The sequence below is a fragment of the Pundamilia nyererei genome, unplaced genomic scaffold, assembly GCF_000239375.1.
Source record: "Pundamilia nyererei isolate P.nyererei 1_Seehausen unplaced genomic scaffold, PunNye1.0 scaffold00010, whole genome shotgun sequence".
NCBI lineage: Eukaryota > Metazoa > Chordata > Actinopteri > Cichliformes > Cichlidae > Pundamilia > Pundamilia nyererei.
The window spans coordinates 1,859,621-1,871,626 of NW_005187411.1; the positions used below are offsets into that span (position 1 = coordinate 1,859,621).

The 12,006-nt window shown below is 44.7% G+C and overlaps 1 protein-coding gene across 8 annotated transcripts in view; it reads right to left on the bottom strand.

The window, feature by feature from the left end:
- meis2a (Meis homeobox 2a) overlaps positions 1-12,006 on the bottom strand; it is a 78,026-nt gene that overhangs the window by 2,188 nt on the left and 63,832 nt on the right. For 3 of the 8 annotated variants that reach the window (XM_013908450.1, XM_005723779.1, XM_013908451.1), the window contains 2 exons: positions 5,127-5,185; positions 3,342-3,452 (listed from right to left, as the gene is read on the bottom strand). In XM_013908450.1, coding sequence (XP_013763904.1) covers positions 3,342-3,452; positions 5,127-5,185 — 170 coding nt within the window. Of the gene's footprint in view, positions 1-2,801; positions 2,900-3,341; positions 3,453-5,126; positions 5,186-12,006 lie in introns of all 8 variants that reach the window. The other 5 variants (XM_005723785.1, XM_005723786.1, XM_005723783.1 and 2 more) reach the window with 3 other exon arrangements.

The window sequence follows — 12,006 nt, forward strand, 5'->3', positions numbered from 1 at the left end:
AACCAAGCAGGCGTATTGATGTGGAGAAGTGCTAATACTTTTACAAGTGGAAGAGTCAATTCCCCAGCTGAATTTAGTGACTAACTGAACAGGCATTCTCTCGTGGGGATGTGCCTTTGTGCACATATTTGATTTAGAATCTCTTAAAGACATCGTTAAATAATTTAGGTCTCGGTTAGTTGCATCACCAATATAGAGAACATTAAAGGCTTGTTTCCGCCTCTGAATAAGAGCATTTCAAGCAAAAAAAAAAGTACCAGTTGTTCATCAAACAGCGGCAAGACAGTGTAACAAAGACAAAAAGAAGGGGAAAGAGAGAGCAAAGGGAAAGGCGGTGGCTTATGCTGATATCTCTTAAGGTGGACTCCACTTCATATGTGTAGAGACCTCAGCATGCTGCATCTCTCATACTGTGACACGACCCAGGACACAGGGCTGGCTCAGCAGTGCCACTGTTTGGCTTTTCGCATTGCTGTTTGTTGTAATCAGCAAAAAAAAAAAGTCAAATGTGGGGGTGTTGTTCCTGGGGCCTGGGACTGGAGTATGGGAACAAGGCTGGTCCAGAGGCCTGGACCTTGGGGAGAAACGAGTGAGCAGGAGGTCCCGCTGGAGCCAGGGGGCCTGGGTCTGGGATTGGGTCTGGGCTGGCCTGCTTTGTAATGTGAACCCCTGGGGGATTAGAAGCTGTAATAGGAGGGGAGAGGTCGCTGCAAGGTCACTAGGCATGCTCACTCTCTGCATTCCTCCACCTTAGAACACTGCAATTAAGAAATTACACTGGAGGACCCCGGTGAGGGGAAGAGGAGGAGGACAGAAAGGAGAGAGGGACAGCAAAGGCCAAGATTAATGGCCAGTCCGCTGGTTGAAAGCTATGCCATTCTCTAATGCTCCCTTTCCATGTCAGTTCATTTGAAATGCATGTGTTTGTCAGAACAGGTCTCTTAAAACCTCACTACTCAGGTCATAAAATAAATAAATCATTCAGGGTGTTAGTAGGGTATGATGGGTGCCCTCACCTCCATATAATCCAGGACAGCTCCTGTTAAAAGGCCCAGCAGATGTTTTTGACACTGTAAGCTGGTAATCTCTAGTCTTGTAAGCTCCAGTCATTCCGTTAAGTAGATCCTAGACCCCCCCACCCCTTCTTTTATTAACAAGAGTGGTAAAATCTGAAGACAATGACTGAGGACAGACTGGGCCTCTCTCCCTTGCCATCTCTGCATGCCTGCCTCCCTAGCTGGCTGCGCACTTCTGTTATGGCACAGTAGTCCTGCTCAATGGCTGGCCATAATTAAGTACCAAATATACCATATTGTGTGACTGTGTAATCAAATCAAGAGAGGATAATATTGCTCTGTATTAAGCTATTAATGTAATTGGTCATGAAGCATAAAGTATGTTACGTAATTAAATAGTCTCAAAATTATATAGCCCTATATTAAGAATTAGCCAACCTGAGCAAATGTTGTCTCTGTGTGGCTGTTTTAGGGAACATTGCTTCCTGATTTTCCCTTCTCTCTCTCTCTTTTTTTTCCCTCCTGCCATTAGCAAAGACAGGAGGGGATGAGATAAAACGTGCGAGAGGCAGCGAGAAGCAGAGGAAGAGAGAGAGAATGCAAGGACTGGAGGGGTGAAATGATCTCTGTCGGCAGAATTACCGCTGTGACCCTTTGGAAAATCCAGTCTCCATTTACATATAAAGGGTTCTTTTAATCAAGGTAAGTGTTATTATATTGTGCCTCATTGGGCAAGGGAGTTTAGGTGTTAAATAAAATTTCATCTGCCCCGCCGCCTTTGGGATGTTATATGTCTTGATTTTTCAAATGTCAGCACTGTGGCAGAATGGCCAGCTTAATCAGACTGCCGCCATTTAGCTATAGAGGGATTGTGTGTGTATGTGTGTGAAAGAGAGACAGAGACAGGAAAACAGTGTCTCGGAGAGGCCGTATCTGTATGTGTGAAAAAGACCCCCTCCTTTTGGACAAAGTGTGCATGCCTGTGTCTTCTACCTTATAAATTTATCTCAGTGTCTCCCTGCTCTTGTCTGCGAGTCTCAGGTCAGGCCACTCACTGCCTCCTCCCGCTCCCCAAATCGTCTCCCTCCAGTAAAAAATAATCAAAACACACAGCCCCCCCACACACTCATTCCTCCCTTTACACAGCTCAAACCAAACCCCCAGTGAAGGATCGGCCATGTCACCCGCGGCCCGTATATCTTGCTCAGGGGCCGTAATGTACTGCGGTGTTCCCGTCTTTGCATATAAGATAATTTGGGCATCAATCCTTCCCCAGACAGATTTATGTCACTCGGAGGACAGTTTCACTTCTCCTTCTTTATCGCTTCACTGGAGCCTGCTTAATTTCTCCCTGTCAGGCCCTTCCCCAGGAGATGTTATTTTTTCCCTAAATGTCCAACATTTGCATTGGCTGTCCAAGATGGGGAGAGCGATGGCGCTGTTGTGATAAATAAATTTGTGCATGCCATGCCAGGTTGTTTCTTCCCCCCCCTTTTTCTGTTGTTGTTCATGTTGTCTGGCGCCACAAGTCGGGTCCTCTCTGTCCCAGGATGATTACCCCTTTTTCTCAAGTCTTCAATTTATCCTCTACATTTAAAGCATCTTTCTGGCTACCTAAGTTGTTGCTGGGAAGGAAGGGGGCCCAAGCTTGCTGTAAAATTCTGCCCAGTGTGAGAGGACATTGTGCTGGTCAAGTGAAAGGGAATTAGAAAAAAATAGCATAAAAATAAAACCCAGCAGCCCCAACGTGTGAAAAAAAAACAAGGAAAAGAGCCCAGTACTTACTTCCCCCTTTTCTTTGCTTTTTGAGTTACAAGATGGAGGTTACATGTAGTGCCATTGCCCATCCATGCCCATATTCATCCCCATTCCACTCATAGGCCCTAGAAAGAAGAAATAAATGCCAGAAAAAGCATCAGCAGGAGTTTGAATCACAGCGAGGTCAGAGACGACCAACTAGTAGAAGGGATGAGGTTGGTTAGCTCTAGATGGAAAATGAGGGAAGAGGAAGATGTGACGAAGTGGTTTAAGAGTTTACATTTCTTGTTGGTTCCCTTAAACCCATTTGTTGTGATTATGAGATTAGAAAAAGCACAAGCAAGGCAGGCGGAGGGGACTTTTAAAGACAAGCGTTATCGTGGTTGAGGTGCACACTAGTGTTAGGTTTATGCGACTGACTTGGGAGACCTTCTCCATGCTGAGGTTACTACATTTCATGCTGCAGACAGTGGGGTCAGTGTCATTCAGCTCTTTGGTAACTCTTGTGTGGTAAAGCAGGCATGGTGGAGGGAAGACGGACGAAGGAAAGGAGGCGGATGGACTTACCAGCTGGTCGGATCCCCATGTGTTGCTGACCGTCCAGCACGAAGCTACCCATTGGCTGGCCCTCCGGACTGTACGCTGCTCCTTGGCTCACTGAAGGATCAAGAAGAAAACCTGATTGTAGTCAAAACGTGGACATGAAAAAGGAAGGGGGGAAGAAGAAGAGAAAACACACCAGACAATCAGCAATTGTCCCAGCTCCAGCCCAAACATACTGTAAGACATTGTGCTCATGTTTGTGGACAGCACTGACTGACGCGTGGCATGCAAACATGCATACAGTGGGTCCTTATGCATGCAAGCACACACGCACACACAAACACTTGTGCGTACACGCAGCCAGTGTCATTCAAAACCACGCTCAAGGGAGACACATTGTTCTCTAACCGAGAGAAGAAAGCATGCAGTTTGACAGGATGGGAAGAATTTATGCCATGGCAGGCAATTCATCCAGACTCAGCTTTCAAATATTTTGTTAAATCCATAGCACATGTATATGTTTCTTTTCTTAAGAAGAACATAACATACAAATTTAGATAATCCCAAAACTGCCAGATCGTTTAATATGTATTATGGATGAATTACCTGATTAGCTGTTATAATAATAAAGAAGACAGAGCAGCAATCTTTGCTCAGCTGGATCTTATTTTGTTTATTATTAGGCTTATTGAACTAATGCATTCTGGAGACTGCAGAAACCATTGCATTCTGGGACTATAACAGAATTAGCTTGGATAATCTGTAATTCTCAAAGATTAGAGGGAGATGTTAGTCATGCTGTGTTAGTAGAGATTGCTGATTGGCACACACTGGATGCAGGCTGTCAAATACTCCACACAAAAGAGCAATAAGTATAGAAAGAGGCGCCCACATTTGTAAGTGCATCTCATTTTAATCATGGCTCGTGTCGGTTTGAACAATCTCCATCCCTGAGTGTAGGGATCTTCATAAAACGAGAATTACTGTTTTTTTCTTCTTCTTTCTTTTTTTCTTTTTTGGTAATGCCAAAGTCAATGAAGCTTAGGGTGACTGAAACATTCAGCAGGATCACATAGTGGCATGCTTGCTACTACTAGGTTGTGCTTTTGGAAATCTGAACACATTAGACATGGAAAATCAGTGTGTTATGATTTACCAATATAAAGTGTTCCATCTTTTTTTAAACCAATGTAAATCTCTCGTGCATGGGGGATAAATCAAGACATAATGGTGGAATCCATTAAAAAAAATCAGAGAGGTTTTGATATTTGCAATGCAGTGAATGACTACTTAAGATCAAAATTAAGAAGAGTGATTCTTGAGGGAAGGAAATAAAAATGCAGCAGAAAAATTCAGGGGAAAGCCCCCTACCTAACTGAAAAAAAGGAAGAAAAACAAAATAGCCTAAAAAAGAAGGGAGATAACTCATAAATTGCTGCTAGCGTTTTTGGCACTCCTCTTGTGTCCAATTAGTAATTCACAGAGAGACTGCTAATATACCTCTCTTGCCACTTAGACTGGGAAATCTCCAATTAGAGTCAATCAGCAAACAGCCTGCACCACTGCTGAACACATCTCATTGAGAAAATGGAAAAGGGAATGAACGATGGAAGAGGAAGAGGAGGGAGTAGGTGTAGGGTACCCCTCTAAAAATCTGGGCTCCAGGCATAATGTGCTTGCCAGTAAAGGATTTGGAAAGGGTGTCTTCATGCAGGGAAAAGAAGCCGTACTCTACTGTAGATTAGCTGGATTGTCTGTTTGGGTTTTTTCATTTTGAAATTTTTTGTTTGTCTTTTCCTTTTTTTTTACCTGCTCGATTTGACTGGTCGATCATGGGTTGTACTATTCTTCTCCTGGCATTGATAAACCTGGCAGAGGAAAAAATAAACACAGAGAAGAGAAAAGCAAACGTTAAATCACGCTGCATTCACACACAGAAAGATTCATCACGAGCCTCCACAAAGAAAAAACAGTTTTGCATGACTTAATGGCAACATTAGCCACCGAGTCCTTGAGAGAGGCGCTCACGACACAACAGCAACAAACAAAAGGGCAATTGTCTGCTGACTTGGGAACCCAGTGAGGGATACTTTTAATGTTCCTTATGATCTATTCCCCCCTCTTTTAATAAAGCTTTTGATTACGTTTGGTTGCTATGGGCACCAGGGAGACATTCCTCAAGTATTAAGTGCAACTTGGGCACAGAAGAACCCTCAACATGGCACATCCATTCCTCTCTCCGTCTCGCTTTCTTTTTTCTGTCACTACTGCTATAGTTCTACCCAACGCTCACCAACTCTATGTAATGTACTGCATCTTCTACAGTTATTGCACCAAAATGTTATTTTTTGTGGGGATACTTGAATTTCAAAATGAACTTTAAGTTCAAAATGCAAGACATAAATGGTTCCTTTCATTGCACCCCCATCTCTTCCCTCCCCCTCTGTGGGACCCCCAACTCTGGCTGCATTGTAGGGGGTTCTGCTCCCCTTCCAGCTGTCCAGAAATGAGGACCAGGCATGGGCCACGCCGTGCTTTCACAAGGTATTGTTATGTCAGTGAGCCCATCAATTAGGCTGTCTGAAGTTTTATCACCACCACAGCAGCGAGTAAGTGCACCTCCACAAAGCCTCCCCAGCCAGTCTTGCTCCTGTGGCTTTTCCAGTGTAGAGCCGGAGGTCATCTGGAGGTGACTGCCAGCCAGGGGCAACCTTTTTAACTTGGAATGGGATGCCTTGGGTTGTGTCAAACACAATCTGCCCACTAAGGCCAAGGAAGTTCTCCACCTTTATATCTTTCTTTTTACCTCTGTTGCCACCTCTTTTCATTCTGACTTTCTCTCATTCACTTTAATAAACCTGAAAACATAGCATGGACCTAGCTCTAGGGGTACCCCCATGTGGTTGATATTAAAGTGGGGTTTCAAATCACGTTGGAGCTGTCCAGCATGGAGTCTTTTGCTAGTTCCAAAAAACACAGTGGAGGGAAGAAAAAAAAAAGGCTTTACTGCCCTCTCCTAACATACGGGCCAAGGCACCATCAATATGGCTAAAGAACTGGTCATTAGAAGGAAGGGAGAGCTGGAACCAATTTGGGTTCCTAATCCCCCATGAAGCCCTGATACCTGCCCTTACCTTCTCCAATGAACTTAAACGCCTGTAATCTGCCCGGCTCAAAGTGACATGGTTAAATGTACAAAATGCACAGTTGGGAAAAGAAAGACGCGGCGCTCATTTGCCAGGGGGCATCCAGAGTGCAGGTACGCATGGGGTACTGCAGGCCCCTGAGAGAAAAAAGATGAAACAAACCCACATGAGAATAAGGGAGAATGAAAGAGGAAGATGAGAGGTGGAGTGGAATGGAGTGAAGGAGAGAGCTGTATTGGAAATTATACTATTGTAACGCATGATTTGCAATTTAAGGGAGGAATAAAAATGAACTTTTATTAACTCTGAAGTATTTTTGAACAAAGGGGACAAAACATTGCGCGATAGCTATGCTCCAAGAAATGCCCGAGGTGCTTCAGGGAGAAAGACGGTTCCAGCATCGAAACCAGCTGAGCAAGAAAACAGTAAGACATTCCTCGTATCACACTCCCCTCTTTAAGTACAGAGTGTAAGGCTTGCCAAAATATATGTCCTGCTTTCTCCCTTTGTGGATGCACCAACAGGCTCAAAATCACAACCATGTGCATTCTTACCTAACGTATTCTGGGTCACAGCCATAAACACATAATATTAAGAATGTTCTTCCCAGGTGCTAAATTCAACCATACGGTTTCTAGTGACTGCAGAGGAAAAACTCTGTGCACTGGAGAGTACTCAGTAGGATCAAAGTGTCATTTTCAGATGGAAAAATAGTTGTTTACATTTGTGTTTTTCCATCTTCTTACAGACAATATATAAATGTAAGCATGCCGGGAAGCATTTAGCTGCCAGTGTTTACTAATTTTTAGTATCCAAACAGCTCTTGGGGTAAGAAAAATGTGGATTTTCAGATATTTTCCCAAATGGACCTGCTTCTTGTCAGTGTTCCCTGTTGGTTAACTGTCACGATAAAGATTCACAAAGACTATTTTTGCACACTAAACAAGTTGCCACAGTAACCAGCAGGCGACGATGTGCACCGAAAAGAGTTGGGGGGTGGGGTGGGGAGTGGGGGTGCCTCTTGTGGCCTTAGAGCACCTTTTATCGGTCTGAGTAAAGTCAATTGAGATTATCAGAGCTGGGCCAGATAACACTGTTTTCCCTCCACCCGTGAGCTGCTAATGGAGTGTGCTTAGAACAACACGACCAGGAATCCTCCAGAGATGAGGGCCAGTCAACTCAGATGGACAGTCAGATGGATGGATCAGAGGACCCAAAGTCCTGAGAGAGATACAGAGGTTGACCACAGGGATTTAGAATTCCTAAGCCACTTGCTAAAATGTGTATGTGTGTGTGTGTGTGTGTGTGTGTGTGTGTGTGTGTGTGTGCTGTAAATCTACACATCAACACCATGGACATAACCACAACCACCGCCAGTGTGTCCATAGGCTAACCAGAACACAGGAGGCTCACAGGGGACACTAGCTAAAAAACCTCCAACCCAAAGCCCATGTTTTATTATCTACATCTGGTGGTCTAGCTTATTATGGCCTGCCTCTGCTCAGTGTTAGAGCACAGAAACACCGACACGCACACACGCACACATGCACACATAGTACACAGAGTACCTCTCAGCATGGGAACTCCGTGCTGTCTTCAAACAAATAATTAAAGGCAAGGTTAGGGGGTCGTGTGGAGGTCATTCATTGGGATACAGCTCAGAATGTGTACAATACCCCAGGAAAAAGTGGGCTGTTGGGGGCTGCGGCCCACTGCTGTTTAATATTAGCAACTGGTTTTGTCCAGCCAATAGGCCCTAAACACATTTTCAAGCTGCGTTTCAAAAACTGCACTCACAGTGCTAAGTACACTTTAGAGCTTGCATGTTAATATGTATGCACATGTCAGTCAATATGTGTGTATAATGCATGTCAGCACATTCTTCACATACTACTGCCAGCTGTCTCACAGAAGCACTTTTATTCACTGAGATGGCGTGAAAGACGCACTTGAAAAGCACAAGCTTGTGTGCAGATACAATAATGCATCTCCACAGGAAGACCTGGTATCCATCTTCCTAATGATATAAGAAGCTAAACTTACTACAGCTGTTAGGAGTTGAACATAGTGGGCAGATATGAATGATGGAGACAGGCTAGCATGCTGTGTTTTGCTATAGCCTGTAGTTACGTGAGTGTGGGGGGACTGAGATTAAGATCTGGTCAGGCACAGAAGAAGAGATATAGATGGACTAGTGAACTTACATAATCCTAAAGCATACCACGAGACTTTATTTTTTAAGTAGAGTCCTTCAATTTTACAACGCTCCCCTTTAATGCAGCAAGCCAACTGCATCACAAGCATAATAGTATCAAAGGTTACTGGAGGTTTGCAGATGTAATCACAGCAAACCAGTCTGTCTCACTCAGTGTTGTCTTAAATTTTTTTCTTACTTCCTCATCTCAGTCTGTCAGAAAGGCCTTGTTTCTAGTTAACTGACTTGCAGCCACACCTGGTAACTCGCTCCTGTTGTCAGCATTCCTTCGCTGAGAAATTGTCATGCCAAACCACCCTACCCTGGAGCACAGCCAAGAGACGGAGAGCGAGAGGGAGGGAGACGAGACAGAGAGAGGCGAAACAGAGAGTCTCAATGCTTAGTTAGCCAATTGCGGTGGAGATCACAGGAAACCTAGCCAATCAGGAGTGGGGTCACTCGTTTGACGAGTTTGTGATGAAAGAAAGAAGGAAAGAAAAAACAAGACAGAGTGAGACACGAGAATGAAATGCAGAAAACTGAATGTGCCTTATCTAAAAAATAAGCACAGGACTACTCCAAACATAGCGCTGTACAGTGTGCAAAGCATTTAAACAGTGTCACAAAAGTCGTTGACAGTTTATTGCCTTCATGGCTGACCTACACATGCCCATTTTGGAAGCTCATATACCAAGTGAGAGGGGGGCAAGTTTCCGATTCCTGGGCCCCTATTCGTCTGACTTTGTAGGAAGATTAGATGCAACACAATCTGTACAAGAACATACTGAACTCAATCCATGATCACTGCTTGCAAACATGACTGTCCTCTGGTTCCTATTAAAGCTCATTGCTTCCATACTTCCGCTTCAGACAGAAATAAAGATTCCAAACCCCCAGCGATTGAGTCACAACTCACTAGAATCAAAGGAGGAAGGCTTTAGTTTGATGCTCTTCCACCAAAAAGAAAGGCAGAGAGACAGGAGTGGAAACTGGATGTCCTTTGACCGGGAAGTGCATGCAAATTAACCCCATGAAGAGAGTGTGTTTAGTATAAGCAAACACTAATTATGGTCCAGTCAGACACAGGGTAGTCCAAGGCTACTGAACTTCTAACACTGATCCACTGTAGTGTCAACAACGGTGATTTAATCAGCTCACATGGTCCAGGCAGGCCCCTGTAACAGTTTATACATGGCTTGCCACCAGACTGAACCTACAGTATCTGTGGATTTATCATAAACTATCACAAAGGAGCTTTTCACTCCTCTAGGATAGAGATAAGTGACAAGGAGGTAGGAATGGGGAAGCTTTCTCAAGCTCATCAGCGACAGAGTTTCCCTTTTCTATACCTTCTTCGCTTCTTTAAGTTAAAACAGGAGTCGAGAGACATGTGCCGGGCGAACATTACCTCACCCCTGTGTTTGATTTAGTGCAGATGTGAAGCAGAGCAAGACAGGATCATTTTTTTAGAAACGTCGGTGAGGGCCCGCGTTTAGGGCAGCCACTGTGTTTACATAGTTTTACCTCTGTCTATCTCTTCCCCTCTCTCTCGCTCTTTCTCACATCCACTGTGCCTCCATATTCCCACCTCCCACGCCACCTCACCCCCCCACACACACTCTTTTGTCTGCCTCTGAAAGGGGGACTGTTTCACCTCTCCTCCATGGACTTTCACTGACCTGTTTTTCTTTCCCTTTTTATTACTCCACTCATTGCCCATTTGTGGCATCCCCCCCTCAGTCCTATATGACTAACATTTGCATTGCTCTGTCAGTCTAGCGGCAGAAGTCATTTCTCTCTGAAACCCGCTGAGTACGAGTCATTAAGACTCCAGTGGAAAATCAGACAAAGAATTATATATTTGTGTTGCAAACTGACAAGATTTAACGAGGAGCTAATTAAAATAAATCAATAGCACTGCGGCATGCTTGCTCTCTGTCTCTCTTTTCTCACTCTGATTCTCTGTCAGCACCAAAGAGGTGGAATACTGCAGTGTGGAGCGCAACGCAAGGAAAGTAATTGTTTAGCCTTAAAACCAGGCAGCCGTCATCCATGCATTATGAAGAATAAGTGGGAACTGACTCACTCATCACAAAAGGGTAAATATCTGATAGAAATAATGAACAATAATCCCAAAAGTCTCGCTCTAAACTAAAACACCAAAGCAACACACACAACAAAAGAAACAAACATAGACATCTCTCCCTCTATTTACCCTCCCATCTAACACCTTCTCCCCTCTTCCCCCTGTCCAGTGACGGTATGTCACCTCTGGGCCTTGCAGTCCAGCAGCCTGACCCCTACAGGGCGGGCTGTACGGCACCAGCTGCTGACTGTCCGTCAAACACCTCCAGAGCAGCGTTGGGCCAGGAAGACCACGCTTGTTGCCCCTTTGATCCGGCAAGCAGCAGCTGCTGCTCCACACAGCAGCACTTTGTTCCTCTGTCTCCTCACCACACTCTGTCCTACGGCACAAAACACCAAATCCAGCGCAGAAGTGGGAAAAAAAATGTGGGGGTTATGGGGGTGGGGGCAAAAACGAAAAAAAAATTCCTCCCTACAACATCAACAAGCTCTGACAACGGCAGCGGGGGTTTTTCTTGGCCCCAACAGAGCTCTTAGGCATCTACTTCTTGACGCTTCACCCTCCCTTCTCTTTTAAAAGATACGATAGTTATTGTTCAAATCAGCCAGGGTGAATGGAAGGGACTGAGGCCAAGCCCGCCCCAGGCGTCAACACACCTGTATGAAAGAGACCTTATTGTAGCAACCCAGCGTTACTAACTTGCCCTAGCACTACCAGTTTTCTGAAGTAAGAAAGAAGGACCAAATCATCTCATCTGCATTTTTCTATCGACACAGTCTCTTAAAATTTTCCTTCATGTATAATATTTCCTTCATTAACTTCCTCCTTTTTTAAACCGATTGCCACTCGACAGGGGTAATACGAAAGGAGTTGATCCCACAAATCTCTTGTTAGCAAGACACCCCCCCTCCCCGCTCCCACACCCACCTTAAGACAACACCTTATTAATGTGCACAGGTGTACAAAAGGTATTTTCTGCCTGCACAGGAGCCGAGGGACCAACAGCTGCATTTTTTCTTGTTTGAAGAGCGCCTGAAAACAACCAACATTCTTAGGTCAATATTAGCCCTCGTCAAAAGCTCCAGTACATAGCGCGTGACAGAGGCCGTCAGCGCTGGAAGGTAACGCTCATTCCTCATAAGCCAGCTTCTCACCTTTTGGATGGGTGAGGTTTTCCTGCTTTCACGAAGGACCAGCAAGAAATAGAACAGATACACAGAACACATACTGGCAGGCTGCCTCTCTCTCTCTCTCTCTCTCTCT